At 41.4% G+C, this 20,625-nt stretch overlaps 1 protein-coding gene across 1 annotated transcript; it reads right to left on the bottom strand.

The window, feature by feature from the left end:
- Positions 1–1,135: 1,135 nt before the first annotated feature.
- Positions 1,136–20,148, bottom strand: LOC117440679 (zinc finger protein 512; the record flags this gene model as incomplete). The annotated part of the gene is made up of 9 exons (XM_034076917.2): positions 1,136–5,368; positions 13,396–13,569; positions 13,921–14,019; positions 15,359–15,421; positions 15,562–15,663; positions 16,680–16,877; positions 17,939–18,106; positions 19,576–19,674; positions 19,972–20,148. Coding segments are annotated over 9 exons (1,578 nt in total), but the record flags the coding sequence as incomplete, so codon positions are not given.
- Positions 20,149–20,625: the final 477 nt, after the last annotated feature.

Raw genomic sequence — 20,625 nt, 5'->3', positions numbered from 1 at the left:
ATTCCTCAAATCATGTTTTATGACATTTGTATACATATTTGAAGTACCTAAGTACATTATACTCCGCACTTAGATTAGGACACTGTACATTTTACATTTATATTCAATGTAATATTGAATAATCAATTTCTTGCGCAATAATATCCTGCATTATATTTGTTACTGACAATTTGCTTTTCCACATCTATATATATCTTTTTGAAACTTTGTAGTGCTTTTTTATTTCTATTTCAGAAATATTTTGGACTGTTTATTTCTTGTGTCTTAATTTCTCTTGCCTTGTTTTTTATGCTGCTGCAACGCAAACATTTCCCAAATTGGGATCAATAAAGTACCTACCTACCTACCTACCTAGTACCTACCTACCTACCTACCTACCTACCTACCTACCTACCTGTGTTTTTGTTTTCTTTGTATTGTTTCTGTTCTTTATGTAAAGCGTCTTTGAGCATTAGGAAAAGCGTTATAAAAATCACATGTATTATTATTTATTGGAGTATTTCCATTCTATGCTACTTTGTACTTCTACTCCACTACAAGACAGGCAAGGCTGTTTGATTCATTTTGTCGCTGAAACAGGACAATCTGCTCAGTGGTGTAAAGTAACTAAGTACATGTCTAAGTACTGTATTATGAGAATTTCCATGTTATGCTGCTTTGTGCTTCTACTCCAGTACAACTCAGAGGTAAATAGTGTACTTGTACTCCACTCCACCTTTAGTTACTTCACAGATGTGGATGAATGATGTGAAATCTAACCAAGTGTTGAATCAGACTTTAGTTCCACCTGGAGTAAATCCACCAGCTACCCTGCAGTCTACAAAGTACTTCAGACTAGCTGCACCTTCACCAGCTACCCTGCAGTCTACAAAGTCATTCAGACTAGCTGCACCTTTACCAGCTTTGAGAACAATTTAATAATCAATCATTATAAAACACATCATATATATTATTCTGGAATGGACCAATCTGCACAATGAATGAATTACTGTCGCTACTTTCACTATATTTTGATGATAATACTTTTCTACTTTTACTTGAGGAACATTTTGATTTCAGGACGTTCACAGTATTGGACACGTTCATTCCCCACATCATTGTTAATGAAGACACCGAGCCCACAACGACCATTAATTAAACTTTTAATCATCTGTGGTTATAACAATGCTGGTACTACGGAATAGCAGCACGTAACTTCTAAAAAACAAGTAGTAACATTTTAAATGTACAGATTTATAACACTGAGGTTATAACTAATTAGACATGGACAAATTAAGTGCTTCCTTTGTGTGTTTACAAATAATACAAGATTATTAACTGAACAGTTATTCAAATATGATCAGGGTAATATAAACGGTATTATTGTCTGTATGGACGAGGCTAAAAACATTAGGACACATTGTCATTCTTCATTCTTCATTAATTCACAGAGCTTCTCTACTGCACAGTTAACACCATTTTTTAAAACTAGAATTATATTGAATGCCTCGCACTAGTCCTCTCTATTAAATACAAAAAAATACATTTCATAACGTTTTGGTTTATATTGCCTACAGTATGACAGCTCCTCTCTTGGCACTAAAATACAAAACATTTAACAATACCGGCGTACTATGTTTGAATTAATCTGGATTCAAGTCATGTACTCCAGCATTGAGATGAAAGGACGAGACAGAAAGTGCAAATGACCGGGAAAACATGAAATATGGAGTTTCACTTCTTGAATTACTGCAACGAAATTGCTCTAAAATATTAATGCTTTGACTTTTTCTCGATAACAAAGCAAGTCACTTGTAAGAGCTCCTTCCCTTCGTGCTATCAAACTGTTCAAAGTGCGCACATAGTGATAACGATTGTGTCACAAGCATAAGAGGACATGGGACGTATTTCAAAAGCAAGGAGAGTTTAACCGTACGTCTGATAAGTAAAAATTGTATAAAATGTTGTTTTCCGCGTTTTTAAAATGTGGATTGTTCATGCTTTTATATTTTATATCCCATCAAACTGGATATATTTAGATTCTGGACTGAAGATTCAAGACATCCCCTTAGACTTTGAGAAAATAGGATGGATGTTTTCCACAATTTTCTAATATTCAAAGACTGAAAATAATCGTTAGCTGCATCCTTAACATGCAACCACTGCAAGAAGATACCATTCATTTCAAGGGGTTACAAGCCATCAAGTCGAAATCCAATGACTTAGTTAATGAATTAAACTGATGACACCATTATAATTATTTTAAATAATAACTAGACAAACAGTGTCTAAACAAAGACTAAAAGCAGCTAATTTAAACTTCATAAAAAACTTAGTAAATCAAAAAGTATTGTTAAATGCTGCAACATGCTAGCACCAAAGGCAAAAGGAACAACAAAATAAACATTTCTTCTATTAAAAAAGCGTTTTCATCACTTGCTTTTAAGTAAATAGACATTATAGTGAGAATGAAATTGTCATAAATAGATAGTTGCATGTTCTCCACCTGCTTTTTGAAATACTTCCCATGTCCAAGGAGGTTTTCCGTTGAAAACTCATCCAAAAGGCATCTGACGAAAGTTAACGACGGGTAAAGCACTAGAACCAGAATCAGTAGATACAGGAATCTAATCATGGACGATAAGCCAATGTTCCTTTTTCTTAAAGGAAGGAAAGTGGTTTAAGAAGTGCACAACACAGGGGGGAAATTAATACATTCATAAATGCTTTCAAGTTGTAAAAAACAAATATTGTTAAGACGACACCAACGTATGACTGACAACCGTCCATAACTCACTGTAGTAGATACAAAATGCTTAAGTATGAACATTAAGCTACATGCTATCGGTTATATATTCTGTCTCTAAACGGAAAGACAAACAGTCGCCCTCCGTGTTAAATGCTTTGTGTGTTAGCTTTCCTTCGTCACAGTTACTGTCACAGTTATTGGCTGTTGTTTTGTTAACAGCCAATTATATTTATGTGCTTTAATTCAATTTGTACGGCTGATAAACTCATGACTGGAATGTTTCAAACTGATTTAAAAACATAAGTTAGAATCATTAATATCATGGAAAACACAGTTGGATACAAAAAACATCTTAATAAAAGGCCTTCTTACTATTTCCAGAGCAGTTGTCTTTATATGTATGTCAAACAAAGCTACATATGCTGAGGAAAGTGAAAATATGTCACTAGTTTCTTAGAAAAACTGGTTTAGATTTGTGTTATAGCTAACTCAAAAGAAATGGATTCCGAGTGTTCCACATGCTTTAAAAGACTAAAACAACTCACAAATATTGGCTGTTTTGGGCAGATTTCAACTGCAAATAATCACATCAAGTATTTGACCTTCTCGACAAACCTATATTGTCGTTTCCTGTGTTTTGGAAAGTAGATATTGAGAGTGTTAAGAGTACAATATCCTGATATAGGCTGACATTTTAAGATAAGATAAGATGGACTTTTATTAATCCCTCGTGGGGAAATAGTTTCTCTGCATTCAACCCATCCTGTGTTAGGAGCAGCCTCCCCGGGCGCCATTTTGAACGGCGCCCGGGGAGCAACGTGGGGAACGGTGCCTTGCTCAGGGACACCTCGGTAGCACTTGGTCTTGCCGGGACTTGAACCGGTGACCTTCCAGTTGCCAAGCAAAGTCCCTATCGACTTCGCCACCACCGGAAGGACGAGTCCAACATTTTGGGCATCAGATTATTTCACATTTACTTCCATACAAATGGGAATACATTTAAAGCAATGTGTCTTTTCCTGCTGTTGTTCTGTGCTCAACCGGAGTGGTTTGGATCTTCCTTTAGGTTAGACTTGTGTTATAGCGAACTCAAAAGAAATGGATTTGGAGTATTGGAACACAACTAAAAAACTATTGTCTGTTTGGGGCAGATTTAAACTCGAAGTAATCCCATCAAGTATTTTACCTTCTTGACAAACCTATATTGTTGTTTCCTGTGTTTTGGAAGGTAGATATTGAGAGTGTTAGGGGTGTGATATCGAGAGGTGGCTGCTTTAAAAAGGACTAGTCTTTGTTTGACTCTAAGGACTTCCATACGAATGGGAAGATAACATGAAAGTAATTTGTCATGTTTTGCTATTGTTCTGTACTCCAAAAGAGTGGTTTGGATTTTCTCAAGTCTTTACTTTTTTTGTATTTGCTTCCTTGATTTGCTTCCTTGATTTGCCTGCTTTAACTATTATAACTGGACAAGGAGCTGCAAACAGTCTTAGTTTCAAAACGGCTTCTTGATGCGAGCCATGAACTTTTCCTTGTCGATAAAATCAAACCTACTGATGAAAACATATTAGAGGAAGGAGCATGGTGAGGGGAATCCTTTTGCTATCCAATGATACCAGAACAAGTGACCTTCACTACGCCCAGAAAAAGGCTAATAAGTTGTAAGTCAAAGTAAAGATGAGTATAGTATGAAGTTATACAAATCATAAGAGGCACAAAATATTATTCATATTTTCAGAGTCTATTAAAATCCTGTTAGCAGCCTCTCTTCATGTTTCCCTTTAAGGTAAACATGAAAGACAGGTTTATCAAAAGAATAGGACACGTTTAAAGTCGCAGAAAATAATCTATTACAGATAAACACAGATATACTACAGTTGTCTATACAATGACGACCACTTCCCGACAGCCTCCGAACCAGAAGTGTCTCGTGTATCCATGTTAGGATGTTGTCACGGTTTCCATCATTTCCTCCACTTTTTAAAAACGTTAAATCACCAGCTGCCTTCTCACCTCGTTTGTCCCGTGGTTCGTTTTCTTCTACGTCACGGCTAATAAAGGACGGAGGGACACTCCATGGTCTCGGTTAAGTGGTATTGTAAGTGTCCACGGTCTCTTTTTCCACCTCTGTTAAGTGTTATTTTAAGTGTTCCCCTGTCCTTTCCCAGCCTCAGGATTTGTCTCCATGACGCCGGGTTGTTTCAGGTTCCACTGGTCAACTGGCCTGTCCTGCTGCTCCACCTCTGATTGGCTGACAGTATTACCTCCACCTCCACCTCCAAAAGCAAAGCAATCCTTCTGCTTCCCGTCACCCATCCCCTCCTCCTCCTCCTCCTTCTTCCTCCGTTTCCCCTCCACCATCCCTCCTCCTCCTCTGCCGTCCCCTTTGCCTCCATCCACCGTCGTCTCCATCTCTATGGGAGCCTGCTCCGGTGTCGGCATGGCTCCAATCCGCTCCATCTCCACCCACATGGACCCAGGCGGAGGCTCCAGAGAGGTGTAGTGGAGCGTGGGCTGCTCCGCCTGCTGATGGAGGTGCTGGTTCTCTGGGTGCAGGTGTTGATGTTGGTGCTGGAGGTGGTGCTGGTGCTGGAGGTGATGCAGCGGCTGAAGAGGGTGCTGCATGGACTGATGAGGGTGCTGAATGGGGTGCAAAAGTACACACATCCTTTACTCAAGTAGAAGTACAGATACTCGTGTTTAAAAATACTCTGGTAAAAGTAGAAATACTGACTAAACGTCTTTACTCAAGTCAAAGTAAAGAGGCTTTGAAGTGTGCTTCAGTAAAAAGTACCCATAGCTAGCAGCTGCTTTAAAGAGTACCTGACCTCCCTTTATATCAATAGAACAATAATGTCATTGTTAGCTAATGAATGTTTCCATGCTGAACAACGGCAACATGACAACGTTTCCATTGGTCCCTCTTCTTTAGAGAAGACCAGGAAGTGATGGATACACGGATCGTGTTCCAACCAATAGGCACGCAGTGACTCTGAAGAATAATGACCACGCACCAACACACATTCAGACTAAAGGAACCAGCTGTTTGGAAATGAGAGAAGTAGAAAGTACAGGTATTTGAGTTCAACATGTAAGAAGTAGAAAGTACAGGTATTTGGGTTCAACATGTAAGAAGTAGAAAGTACAGGTATTTGAGTTCAACATGTAAGAAGTAGAAAGTACAGGTATTTGAGTTCAACATGTAAGAAGTAGAAAGTACAGGTATTTGAGTTCAACATGTAAGAAGTAGAAAGTACAGGTATTTGAGTTCAACATGTAAGAAGTAGAAAGTACAGGTATTTGAGTTCAACATGTAAGAAGTAGAAAGTACAGGTATTTGGGTTCAACATGTAAGAAGTAGAAAGTACAGGTATTTGAGTTCAACATGTAAGAAGTAGAAAGTACAGGTATTTGAGTTCAACATGTAAGAAGTAGAAAGTACAGGTATTTGAGTTCAACATGTAAGAAGTAGAAAGTACAGGTATTTGAGTTCAACATGTAAGAAGTAGAAAGTACAGGTATTTGTGTTCAACATGTGAGAAGTAGAAAGTACAGGTATTTGAGTTTAACATGTAAGAAGTAGAAAGTACAGGTATTTGTGTTCAACATGTAAGAAGTAGAAAGTACAGGTATTTGGGTTCAAAGTGTAAGAAGTAGAAAGTTCAGGTATTTGTGTTCAACATGTAAGACGTACTAGAAAGTACAGGTATTTGTGTTCAACATGTGAGAAGTAGAAAGTACAGGTATTTGAGTTCAACATGTGAGAAGTAGAAATTACAGGTATTTGTGTTTAACATGTAAGAAGTAGAAAGTACAGGTATTTGAGTTCAACATGTAAGAAGTAGAAAGTACAGGTATTTGTGTTCAACATGTAAGAAGTAGAAAGTACAGGTATTTGGGTTCAACATGTGAGAAGTAGAAAGTACAGGTATTTGGGTTTAACATGTAAGAAGTAGAAAGTACAGGTATTTGAGTTCAACATGTAAGAAGTAGAAATTACAGGTATTTGTGTTCAACATGTAAGAAGTAGAAAGTACAGGTATTTGAGTTCAACATGTAAGAAGTAGAAAGTACAGGTATTTGAGTTCAACATGTAAGAAGTAGAAAGTACAGGTATTTGAGTTCAACATGTAAGAAGTAGAAAGTACAGGTATTTGTGTTCAACATGTAAGAAGTAGAAAGTACAGGTATTTGGGTTCAACATGTGAGAAGTAGAAAGTACAGGTATTTGAGCTCAACATGTAAGAAGTAGAAAGTACAGGTATTTGAGTTCAACATGTAAGAAGTAGAAAGTACAGGTATTTGAGTTCAACATGTAAGAAGTAGAAAGTACAGGTATTTGAGCTCAACATGTAAGAAGTAGAAAGTACAGGTATTTGAGCTCAACATGTAAGAAGTAGAAAGTACAGGTATTTGAGTTCAACATGTAAGAAGTAGAAAGTACAGGTATTTGTGTTCAAAAGACCTCATGAAAGGAAAAACAAGAAGTGAGGATACCCGGCCCGGAGGAAGCCCGGGGTCCCCTTCTGGAGCCAGGCCCAGAAGGAGGACTCGTCGGCGAGCGTCTGGTGGCCGGGCTTGCCACGGAGCCCGGCCGGGCCCAGCCCGAAAAGGCAACGTGGGCAACACCTCCGCTTCTCTGTCCCGCGGGCCCACCACCTACGGGAAACATCGATGGGGTCGGGTGCGCTGCCAGACGGGTGGCAGTGAAAGCGGAGGGTCTCGACGGACCAGACCCGGGCGGCAGAAGCTGGCTTTGGGGACGTGGAACGTCACCTCTCTGGGGGGGAAGGAGCCGGAGCTTGTGCGGGAGGTGGAGCGGTACCAGTTGGATCTGGTTGGGCTCACCTCTACGCACAGCGTCGGCTCTGGAACCTTACTTCTGGATAGGGGTTGGACTCTATTCTTCTCCGGAGTTGCTCAAGGTGTGAGGCGCCGGGCGGGTGTGGGGATACTCACAAGTCCCCGGTTAGGTGCTTCGTTGTTGGAGTTTACCCCAGTGGACGAGAGGGTCGCCTCCCTACGCCTGCGGGTTATGGGGGGGAAAACTCTGACTGTTGTGTGTGCTTATGCACCCAACAGCAGTTCAGAGTATACGGCCTTCTTGGAGACCCTGGAAAGAGTCCTGTATGGGGCTCCTGAAGGGGACTCCTTAGTCTTGCTGGGAGACTTCAACGCACATGTGGGCAATGATGGAGACACTTGGAGGGGCGTGATTGGGAGGAACGGCCCCCCTGATCTGAACCGGAGTGGTGGTTTGTTACTGGACTTCTGTGCTAGTCATGGATTGGCCATAACAAACACCATGTTCGAACATAAGGATGCTCATAAGTGTACGTGGTACCAGAGCACCCTAGGCAGAAGGTCCATGATCGATTTCGTTATCGTATCATCGGACCTGAGGCCGTATGTTTTGGACACTCGGGTAAAGAGAGGGGCGGAGTTGTCAACTGATCACCATCTGGTGGTGAGTTGGGTCGAGTGGCGGGGGAAGCCTCTGGATAGACCTGGTAAGCCCAAACGTGTAGTTCGGGTGAACTGGGAACGTCTGGAGGAGGCCCAAGTTCAGGAGGCCTTCAACTCACACCTCCGGCGGAGCTTTTCGGGCATTCCTGTGGAGGTTGGGGACATTGAACCAGAGTGGTCGGTGTTCAAAGCCTCTATTGCCGAAGCCGCGGTGGGGAGCTGTGGTCTCAAGGTCTTAGGTGCCTCAAGGGGCGGTAACCCTCGAACCTCCTGGTGGACACCGGTGGTCAGGGAAGCCGTCCGACTGAAGAAGGAGGCCTTCAGGGATTTGTTATCCCGGGGGACTCCCGAGGCAGTTGCAAGGTACCGACAGGCCCGAAGGGCAGCAGCCTCATCCGTGGCCGAGGCAAAGCAGCGGGTGTGGGAGAAGTTCGGAGAAGACATGGAGAAGGACTTTCGGGCGGCACCAAAGTTGTTCTGGAAAACTGTCCGACACCTCAGGAGGGGGAAGCAGGGAACCATCCAAGCTGTGTACAGTAAGGATGGGACGTTGTTGACCTCAACTGATGGAGTGTTGGGACGTTGGAAGGAACACTTTGAGGAACTCCTGAACCCGACAACTCCGCCCTCTATGTTAGAGGCAGAGCTGGAGTATGACGGGGGATCAACGCCAATCTCCCGGGGGGAGGTCACTGAGGTCGTCAAACAACTCCACAGTGGCAAAGCCCCGGGGGTGGATGAGATCCGCCCGGAAATGCTGAAGGCTCTGGGTGTTGAGGGACTGTCATGGTTGACACGTCTCATCAACGTTGCGTGGAAGTCGGAAACGGTACCGAAGGAGTGGCAGACCGGGGTGGTGGTCCCCCTTTTCAAAAAGGGGGATCAGAGGGTGTGTGCCAATTACAGAGACATCACACTACTCAGCCTCCCCGAGAAAGTTTACTCCAAGGTACTCGAAAGGAGGGTCAGGCCGATTGTCGAACCTCAGATTGAGGAGGAACAATGCGGATTCCGTCCTGGTCGTGGAACGACGGATCAGCTTTTTACTCTCGCAAGGATCCTGGAGGGGGCCTGGGAGTACGCTTATCCGGTCTACATGTGTTTTGTAGACTTGGAGAAGGCGTATGACCGGGTTCCCAGGGAGTTACTGTGGGAGGTGCTGCGGGAGTATGGGGTGAGGGGGTCTCTACTCAGGGCCATCCAATCTCTGTACTCCCAAAGCGAGAGCTGTGTCCGGGTCCTCGGCAGTAAGTCGGACCCATTTCCGGTGAGGGTTGGCCTCCGCCAGGGCTGCGCTTTGTCACCAAGCCTGTTTGTAATATACATGGATCGGATTTCGAGGCGTAGTCGTGGGGGGGGGGGTCTGCAGTTCGGTGGACTAAGGATTGCACCACTGCTTTTTGCAGATGATGTGGTTCTGATGGCTTCATCGGTCTGCGACCTTCAGCACTCACTGGATCGGTTCGCAACCGAGTGTGAAGCGGCTGGGATGAGGATCAGCACCTCCAAATCTGAGGCCATGGTTCTCAGCAGGAAACCGATGGACTGTCCACTCCAAGTAGGGAATGAGTCCTTACCCCAAGTGAAGGAGTTCAAGTATCTCGGGGTCTTGTTCTCGAGTGAGGGATCAATGGAGCGTGAGATGGGCCGGAGAATCGGAGCAGCGGGAGCGGTATTGCAGTCGCTTTACCGCACCGTTGTGACGAAAAGGGATCTGAGCCAGAAGGCAAAGCTCTCTGTCTACCGGGCCATTTTCGTTCCTACCCTCACCTATGGTCATGAAGGATGGGTCATGACCGAAAGAACGAGATCGCGGATACAAGCGGCCGAGATGGGTTTCCTCCGCCGGGTGGCTGGTGTCTCCCTTAGAGATAAGGTGAGAAGTTCGGTCATCAGGGAGGGACTCGGAGTTGAGCCGCTCCTCCTTCGCGTCGAAAGAAGCCAGTTGAGGTGGTTCGGGCACCTAGTTAGGATGCCACCTGGGCGCCTCCCTAGGGAGGTGTTCCAGGCACGTCCAGCTGGGAAGAGACCAAGGGGTAGACCTAGGACCAGGTGGAGGGATTATATCTCTTCGCTGGCCTGGGAGCGCCTTGGGATCCCCCAGTCAGAGCTGGTTGATGTCGCCAGGGAAAAGAAAGTTTGGGGCTCTCTGCTGGAACTGCTACCCCCGCGACCCGACCACGGATAAGCGGGAGAAGATGGATGGATGGATGGATGGATGTGAGAAGTAGAAAGTACAGGTATTTGTGTTCAACATGTAAGAAGTAGAAAGTACAAGTATTTGAGTTCAACATGTAAGAAGTAGAAAGTACAGGTATTTGTGTTCAACATGTAAGAAGTAGAAAGTACAGGTATTTGGGTTCAAAGTGTAAGAAGTAGAAAGTACAGGTATTTGGGTTCAACATGTGAGAAGTAGAAAGTACAGGTATTTGAGTTCAACATGTAAGAAGTAGAAAGTACAGGTATTTGAGTTCAACATGTAAGAAGTAGAAAGTACAGGTATTTGGGTTTAACATGTGAGAAGTAGAAAGTACAGGTATTTGAGTTCAACATCTAAGAAGTAGAAAGTACAGGTATTTGAGTTCAACATGTAAGAAGTAGAAAGTACAGGTATTTGAGTTCAACATGTGAGAAGTAGAAAGTACAGGTATTTGTGTTCAACATCTAAGAAGTAGAAAGTACAGGTATTTGAGTTCAACATGTAAGAAGTAGAAAGTACAGGTATTTGAGTTCAACATGTGAGAAGTAGAAAGTACAGGTATTTGAGTTCAACATGTAAGAAGTAGAAAGTACAGGTATTTGAGTTCAACATGTAAGAAGTAGAAAGTTCAGGTATTTGTGTTCAACATGTAAGAAGTAGAAAGTACAGGTATTTGAGTTCAACATGTAAGAAGTAGAAAGTACAGGTATTTGAGTTCAACATGTGAGAAGTAGAAAGTACAGGTATTTGTGTTCAACATGTAAGAAGTAGAAAGTACAGGTATTTGGGTTTAACATGTGAGAAGTAGAAAGTACAGGTATTTGAGTTCAACATGTGAGAAGTAGAAAGTACAGGTATTTGAGTTCAACATCTAAGAAGTAGAAAGTACAGGTATTTGAGTTCAACATGTGAGAAGTAGAAAGTACAGGTATTTGTGTTCAACATGTAAGAAGTAGAAAGTACAGGTATTTGGGTTCAAAGTGTAAGAAGTAGAAAGTACAGGTATTTGGGTTCAACATGTAAGAAGTAGAAAGTACAGGTATTTGTGTTCAACATGAGAGAAGTAGAAAGTACAGGTATTTGAGTTCAACATGTGAGAAGTAGAAAGTACAGGTATTTGAGTTCAACATGTGAGAAGTAGAAAGTACAGGTATTTGTGTTCAACATGTGAGAAGTAGAAAGTACAGGTATTTGAGTTCAACATGTAAGAAGTAGAAATTACAGGTATTTGTGTTTAACATGTAAGAAGTAGAAAGTACAGGTATTTGAGTTCAACATGTAAGAAGTAGAAAGTACAGGTATTTGTGTTCAACATGTAAGAAGTAGAAAGTACAGGTATTTGGGTTCAACATGTGAGAAGTAGAAAGTACAGGTATTTGGGTTTAACATGTAAGAAGTAGAAAGTACAGGTATTTGAGTTCAACATGTAAGAAGTAGAAAGTACAGGTATTTGTGTTCAACATGTAAGAAGTAGAAAGTACAGGTATTTGAGTTCAACATGTAAGAAGTAGAAAGTACAGGTATTTGAGCTCAACATGTAAGAAGTAGAAAGTACAGGTATTTGAGTTCAACATGTAAGAAGTAGAAAGTACAGGTATTTGAGCTCAACATGTAAGAAGTAGAAAGTACAGGTATTTGAGTTCAACATGTAAGAAGTAGAAAGTACAGGTATTTGTGTTCAACATGTGAGAAGTAGAAAGTACAGGTATTTGTGTTCAACATGTGAGAAGTAGAAAGTACAGGTATTTGTGTTTAACATGTAAGAAGTAGAAAGTACAAGTATTTGAGTTCAACATGTAAGAAGTAGAAAGTACAGGTATTTGAGCTCAACATGTAAGAAGTAGAAAGTACAGGTATTTGAGTTCAACATGTAAGAAGTAGAAAGTACAGGTATTTGAGCTCAACATGTAAGAAGTAGAAAGTACAGGTATTTGAGTTCAACATGTAAGAAGTAGAAAGTACAGGTATTTGAGTTCAACATGTAAGAAGTAGAAAGTACAGGTATTTGAGCTCAACATGTAAGAAGTAGAAAGTACAGGTATTTGAGTTCAACATGTAAGAAGTAGAAAGTACAGGTATTTGTGTTCAACATGTGAGAAGTAGAAAGTACAGGTATTTGTGTTCAACATGTGAGAAGTAGAAAGTACAGGTATTTGTGTTTAACATGTAAGAAGTAGAAAGTACAAGTATTTGAGTTCAACATGTAAGAAGTAGAAAGTACAGGTATTTGAGTTCAACATCTAAGAAGTAGAAAGTACAGGTATTTGTGTTCAACATCTAAGAAGTAGAAAGTACAGGTATTTGAGTTCAACATGTAAGAAGTAGAAAGTACAGGTATTTGTGTTCAACATCTAAGAAGTAGAAAGTACAGGTATTTGAGTTCAACATCTAAGAAGTAGAAAGTACAGGTATTTGAGTTCAACATGTGAGAAGTAGAAAGTACAGGTATTTGTGTTCAACATCTAAGAAGTAGAAAGTACAAGTATTTGAGTTCAACATGTAAGAAGTAGAAAGTTCAGGTATTTGGGTTCAACATGTAAGAAGTAGAAAGTACAGGTATTTGTGTTCAACATGTGAGAAGTAGAAATTACAGGTATTTGTGTTTAACATGTAAGAAGTAGAAAGTACAAGTATTTGAGTTCAACATGTAAGAAGTAGAAAGTACAGGTATTTGAGTTCAACATCTAAGAAGTAGAAAGTACAGGTATTTGTGTTCAACATCTAAGAAGTAGAAAGTACAGGTATTTGAGTTCAACATGTAAGAAGTAGAAAGTACAGGTATTTGTGTTCAACATGTAAGAAGTAGAAAGTACAGGTATTTGAGTTCAACATGTGAGAAGTAGAAAGTACAGGTATTTGTGTTCAACATGTAAGAAGTAGAAAGTACAGGTATTTGTGTTCAACATGTAAGAAGTAGAAAGTACAGGTATTTGTGTTCAACATGTAAGAAGTAGAAAGTACAGGTATTTGTGTTCAACATGTAAAAAGTACAGGTACCCACCTCTGGGTGCTGCTGGTACTGGTGTTGGTGGTGTTGGTGGTGTTGATGGTGTGTGTGATGGTGGTGGTACTGGTCTACGATCTGCTTGTCCACGTTTTGGATGAACTCCTTGGGCTGGTTCTTCAGGAACTTCTCAAACTTCTTGGAGGCTTTTTTGTTCGTCACAAACCAGTCCTGTTAGAAAGGAGGTTCAATTGAATGTAGTCTACAACCAAGGATTCAAGGCTTTTATTGTCATGTGTGCTTAGCTACAGTGAAGCTCTTAGGTCACAGGCTCCTCCAACAGCGCAACACAATATAACAGATAAAATAGTGCAAGTAAATACAAATAGAATAGAAATAGTGCAAGGAGAGTCAATATACAAGTAATTGGAATATGATATATTAGATACATCATTTGTAAGTTGCAAACAGATGAATGTTATGGATGTTCTTTCAAAGTCCAGGTGTTTAACCAGAGAGAAAACATTCTTATGTATTCTGTAAACAAGGTTAAAGAGAGCTGTTTGAGAGGTGGGCTTTTACCTGAGAGTGGACAGAGTTGATGTGGTACTTCACTCCACTTTCAGAGTTAAACTCTTTGTTGCAGATCAGACATCTGTACTTTCCAGCCTCAAAGTCGCCCTGAGATGAGAAGAAACAAAAGAGACATGAAAGGATTATGATGCCCTTAAATATGTTGTACCTCGTACAGGGGCGGACTGGGGGGAAAAAGTGGCCCGGGGATTAATTGACAGACAGGCCCACTTAATGCGCGGCATGTATCGACCGGCCGGCGACGAAAGTATGTTACTTAACAAAAAACCCTATGCCTTTAATGTTATTTTGGACAATTATTCATATAGTAATCACATTACCTGAGCCCTTGAGTTGCCTAGAGCAAAATAGTTACGGCATATATTTAGTGATTTTAATTTTAACAGATCACTGATGCAATAACATTTTGACCCAATTTGCCTGACTTGACACATGGAATAAAACATGGGCGACGTACGAAGCATCCTCAATGTGGGTGAGACAATTTAACAGGGGGTGTGGGCAGGTGATGGACCTCACCTCCTCTAGGGGGGTCCGGGGGCAAGCTCCCCCGGGAAGATTTTTTTTTAAATGTCGAAGTTAAATGCATCAATCTGGTCCATTTTGAGAGCAAAATTAGGGACTAAATCTATGGCAGTCAGTAGGGGCTTGGACTGTGAGCCGTAGGGTCGCCGGTTCAAGTCCCGACCAGACCTATTTGGAGTGTGGACTTCTACTTGGAGAGGTCCCAGTTCACCTCCTGCCCTGCCGTGGTGCCCTTGAGAAAGAAACCAGACAAGGCTGTACCTTTAGTAATGAATATTACATGTTGTGAGAAAATCTTTCCACCAATAATTCCAATAAGTAATCCAAAATGTATTCACTTCAGGTTTACGAAAGTAACTGTAATCAGATTACTCGTTTTTCAAATGTAACACGAGCTGAATACAGTTACTTGATTTTTGTATTCTGATTACGTAACGCCGTTACATGTATTCCGTTACAACCCAACCCTGGCCACACCCCACTGGGCTGGGCCGGAACACTTACAAATGTGGGCCGGTAGGATTTAGGCAAAAAAAAAGAATTTTTTTATTTATTTTTTAGAAACTTTTTTTTTTTTGTTGGCCCTCCGGCCCACACACAGCACCGGCCCACCGGGGAAACTCCCGGTATTCCCGATGGCCAGTCCGCCCCTGACCTCGTAATCTTAACTATTCACTGCATCTGTATTGTGATCATGTACTGTAAGCAGAAAGTCTGTATTACATCACGAAGATATGGATACCTACTTAGATATTCCTGTTAATCCAGAAAAAGGCAATAAATGTCTTGTAATCAAAGACTGGAACATGTTTAAATACATGTTAATATTGACTTGACTATGTATGGTATTTTTACTCTGCTGCATATTATATTTCAGAGTTAAAGAAGAAAGCTGACGTACCTTGTTGCAGAGTCCCAGATGAGCTTTGAGTCCGGACACACTGGTGTAGACGGAGCAACAACCCTGAGGAAGACACGTATTAAGTTACATTATGGGTTCTGCACTTAGTTAGGAATTGATAACAATCCCAAGGTTCGAAGGAAAACATCTGAAATTAATAGAAAAAGAACCAAATATAATAACCAAGCGTGATGCTGTGTTACCTGGTTGGGACACTGGACCTTCCTCTGTAGCTTCACCTCATTCTTCCACTTCCTCAGAACCTCCTGACTGAAGGCAGGCAGACCGGGCCGGGCGTACTTCAACTGAGAAGAGAAGCATATCCAGGATGAGGTCAATAAAAGCCCTATATCACATATTTTATGATTTTTAAAAGCATAAATGCAACCTACAAAAGTGAAAAGCTAACGTTAGGCTACAAACTACAGCACGGTCACATGACTTCACGTCACCACCGCTAAGCTAAAGGAGGCTAATGTTGGGCTATAAAGGAACTACAGCACGGTCACATGACTTCACGTCACCACCGCTAAGCTAAAGGCGGCTAATGTTGGGCTATAAAGGAACTACAGCACGGTCACATGACTTCACGTCACCACCGCTAAGCTAAAGGAGGCTAATGTTGGGCTATAAAGGAACTACAGCACGGTCACATGACTTCACGTCACCACCGCTAAGCTAAAGGAGGCTAATGTTGGGCTATAAAGGAACTACAGCACGGTCACATGACTTCACGTCACCACCGCTAAGCTAAAGGCGGCTAATGTTGGGCTATAAAGGAACTACAGCACGGTCACATGACTTCACGTCACCACCGCTAAGCTAAAGGAGGCTAATGTTGGGCTATAAAGGAACTGGTAAAGCACGGTCACATGGGAGGCGTGTGGTGCAGTGGGTTGTGCGTTGGTGTTCGGCTCAGGGGGTCACAGGTTCAAACCCCACTGCAGTCAGCATGTCGTTGTGTCTCTCGGAAAGACACTTCACTCCCAAATTGCTCCTGTGGGGATTGCCCACAGTATGTAAGTCGCTTTGAGTAAAAGCGTCTAACAAGTGAGAGGTGATGTAATGTCACATGACTTCACGTCACGACCGCTAAGCTAAAGGCGGCTAATTTTCTTATTTCAGGTTTACAACCAAAAACACGTAAGAAAAGTGCTGAAAATGCAGACTCATTTCCAGGTTTTAGCAATCATTCCTACACCACTCTATTCCGATTTCTCTATCAACACCACCTTCCTCTGTTGGAATAATTTACAATAAGGAAACATACTCTCATATATCCCCCAACTCCACATATACATTGAAGACATTCTGCTCTTGCCTTCTTGTCGTCCGGCACCAGGTCGGACTGGAACTTCCTCTTGGGCCAGTCTTTGGGCAGCTCGTTGTTGGCGATCTCGGCGAGGTGGAAGTTAGCGACCTGCGCGGACACCCGCTGCACCCGACCGCTCGCCGTGCGCTCAGGGTTCGCCTCTCTGTGAGCCTTCAGAGCCTCGTCTTCCTCACTCTTCACAGGAGTCTGGGGAACAGGGGGGAAAGATGTCAAGAGTATATTCAGTTCTTAAAGCTCACCTATTATGCTATATATGAACAATATATTATAGGGCCATATCTATACAAAACATGTCTCCGAAGTGTTTTGCTCAAAATACCAAGCTTATTAAACACCGTATCATGTTCCAAACCACTTCAAGGATTATTTCTGAAACAGTATGGAGATCGAATGCTTCTTTTCTTGCGGGTTTACCACAAGGCGAGTACCTTTTTATACACATACTCTCTCCAGTACAGGTTAGCTCTGAGTGTTAGCGATGCTTGCTAACGTAAACAAAGACCATATTACGTCCAAAACACGTCAGGCATTGTTTCCGATAGCGACGTTTCTGATAGTGCCGTGAGTCCAGATTTTCGATATGACGTAATTTACTTCATATTAGGGTTGCCAGAAACTGACCATGATCAAAATCGATTATTCGGCAGCCCTGGCGAATAATAATCGATTATTCGACTCTTTTTACCTGCCGCTTTGTTCATCTTTAGTCACACGTGTGAGGGAGAGGGGGGCGGGGTCGGTGTGTAGCATGCTGCAGCAGCAGTCTGCTCTGCACGCAGGCTTCCTCCAAGTTTACAGTAAAACAAACTGGTGGTGTGACCAATGGCCATTTACAATTATTAATACTATTACTATTATTAGCATATATATATATTTATATATATTTTGGTTGAAACTAAGCCAGAAAAAAAAAAAAATACATAAAAAATATAAATATATAAATAAAATCGATTTTTAAAAATAATATTAGATTATGGAGACTGTAGCGAATATTCGAATAATCGAATAATCGCTGGCATCCCTACTTCATATCGGACGCAATTCTGGATCAGCTCCGTTGTATAAAAAGTGCATTTAGCATGACAGGAGACCTTTAAGACTGGATTCCATACAGTCATCAGTATTTAATTGTGACGTCCTTTCATTGTTTAATATATCACTTTGTTTTATTGTTGTTTATTTCAGGTGTTTTGGGCTGCCAAGTGTCTGAATAGATATAAAACCTTAAATAAACCTCCCAGACTCACAGGAGCGTGCTCTGACTTCAGGTGGTACTCCAGACCGGCCTTTGACTTGTACGTCTTCCCGCAGTGAGAGCAGTTGAGCAGCATCTTCTCCAGCTCCGACTCCTCCTTCCCGCACTTCTTCATGTGGTAGACGTAGCCCATGATGCTGGTGAACGCAGCACTGCAGCCCTGGGCAGAAGATCATTTAAATCACAGGTTGAATGAACGTTAAATTGTCCTTTTTTGAGTCATTGTAATGTTTTGTGAGACGTCTTGTTCCTTGTATCTGTTCTTAATATTTGTGGTTGTTATGACATGTTACTCTACATTTGTAATTCAACATGTATGTTTTCTGCTTTTGTTTTAATGCTATTTTATTTCTATTGAGATGTTTACATTTTGGAATGTTTATTTCTCATCTTTTAATTTGTATTATGTGCCAGAGAGGGGTACCCAAGTACATAATAAGGATCTTAGCCTTTTGGTATGCACATCAGACTATGCAGGTGAAGTGGGGAAATACTGTGTCTGAACATTTTTATGTTGGTAATGGAGTCAAGCAAGGTGGGCTTTGATCTCCTTTGTTGTTTCATCTGTACCTGGATGACCTGTCTAGGAAACTGAATTTGTGTAAAACTGGCTGTGTCATCGGAGCTACTGTTGTCAACCACCTTATGTACGCAGATGATTTAATCATCTTCTCCCCATGCAGTGCTGGCTTACAACAGCTTCTGAGGACTTGTTCCCAGTATGGCATTGATTTTAATATTAAGTATAACGCCAAGAAGAGTAGCATCATGACTTTGAGAAGTAAAGAGGATAAAAAGGCTGTATTTCCTAATGTTATTCTCAGTAGCAACATTCTTCTTGTGTGCAGTGAGATCAAGTACCTTGGTCATTATATTTCTGATGATCTCACAGATGACAAAGACATCCATAGACAACGATGCAAACTGTAAGCCCAGGCAAACATGTTAATGCGGAAGTTTCACAAGTGCTCTGTAGATGTCAAGGTTTCACTTTTTAAAGCTTTCTGTACTCCATTGTACACGGCTCACCTGTGGAGTAACTACACGGCTAGAAGCATGCAAAAATTAAAAGTTGCATACAACGATGCTTTACGGTTGCTGCTGAGGGTACCAAGATGGCACAGCGCCAGCCAGCTGTTTGTTAACTTGGGGGTTCCTACCTGTCAAGCACTTTTAATAAGAAAGTTAATGTACAGATTCATGTGTCGCCTGGAAGACTCGGACAATCATGTTATCTGGATTTTAATTTACCCTCTGAAGAGTTCTACCCGGTTCTCTTCCATGATTTGGAGACATTGGCGCAGCAGCCTCTACAGACGGTGAGCATGTGTTTGCTCGCTGTGATTGGACTGATTTTATGTTTTTATCGGTTTGTTTTTATCTGTTTTGTGTTTAGCTTTTTATCTTATTTATTGATGAGTGTTTTGTCTTTTTGTGATATGGACCTTGAGTCTGAAATAAAGATTGGATATTGTACAATGCCTTGTCTTTTTGTGCTGCTGCAACGCAAACAATTCAAAATCAAATTGGGATCAATAAAGTACTTCTTATCTTTATCTTGTTGATGTTGTTGATGGAGCTGCTGTGATGCTATGGTATCAAATCCAATCTCAAATAAATACGACTTACCTCTTTAGAGCATTTTAATTTGCCCAGTCTCTTCAGGATTTTGCGCAGTTTGTCCTTGATGGCACGGTCATCCAGGTTCTTGGCGTCTTCTGCCGACGGCTGGAAACAGAGAAAAAACGTCTTTTAAAATCTGAACTTCATAATCAATCCCACTAACTCCACTCAACATGTTTTTCTTTGACTGTCAGTGTCCACTTTCGGTCGTGTCTACTGTATTTATTCATGAAATAAACATTATGTAACATGTAAAGCAACACCTCTACTTTAAATCGTAGCTGAAACATCATTTGGCGATGTTGAATAAATCAGACATTTATGCAAACTGTGTGACTGAGGAAAGTATTACAGATGGAACGTTTAAAAATGAAAGAGACATAAGTGTTCGATTATTCTCACCAGGTGGCTGTGGTCGGCCATGACGTGGTACTTCATCCCTGTTGAAGACTTCAGCTGTTTCCCACAGTGCTGACAGGTGAACGGTTGCTGCACACAACACACAACACATATCGTACGTGCCAATGTATACAGTGTGTACGCTATAAACGAGTACACACACTCCAGTTCATTGGGACTCTGAAGAGAAGAGTCTTAGCAGGTCTTTAGGGTTAGATACTTTCTTTTCAGAGGTGTTTGTGTTCTCGAGGACTAGGTGACAGGAGATTGTGTATAGATAGATGGATAGATAGAGAGATAGATGGATAGATAGATAGATGGATAGATAGATAGATGGATAGATAGATGGATAGATAGATAGATAGATGGATAGATGGATAGATAGATAGATGGATAGATAGATGGATAGATAGATAGATAGATGGATAGATGGATAGATAGATGGATAGATAGATAGATGGATAGATAGATGGATAGATAGATAGATAGATGGATAGATAGATAGATGGATGGATAGATGGATAGATGGATAGATGGATAGATAGATAGATAGATAGATAGATAGATAGATGGATAGATAGATGGATAGATAGATAGATAGATGGATAGATAGATGGATAGATAGATAGATAGATGGATAGATAGATGGATAGATAG

This window comes from Pseudochaenichthys georgianus, unplaced genomic scaffold, assembly GCF_902827115.2.
Source record: "Pseudochaenichthys georgianus unplaced genomic scaffold, fPseGeo1.2 scaffold_1122_arrow_ctg1, whole genome shotgun sequence".
In the NCBI taxonomy this organism is placed as follows: domain Eukaryota; kingdom Metazoa; phylum Chordata; class Actinopteri; order Perciformes; family Channichthyidae; genus Pseudochaenichthys; species Pseudochaenichthys georgianus.
This window is presented reverse-complemented; position numbering and strand designations above follow the sequence as displayed.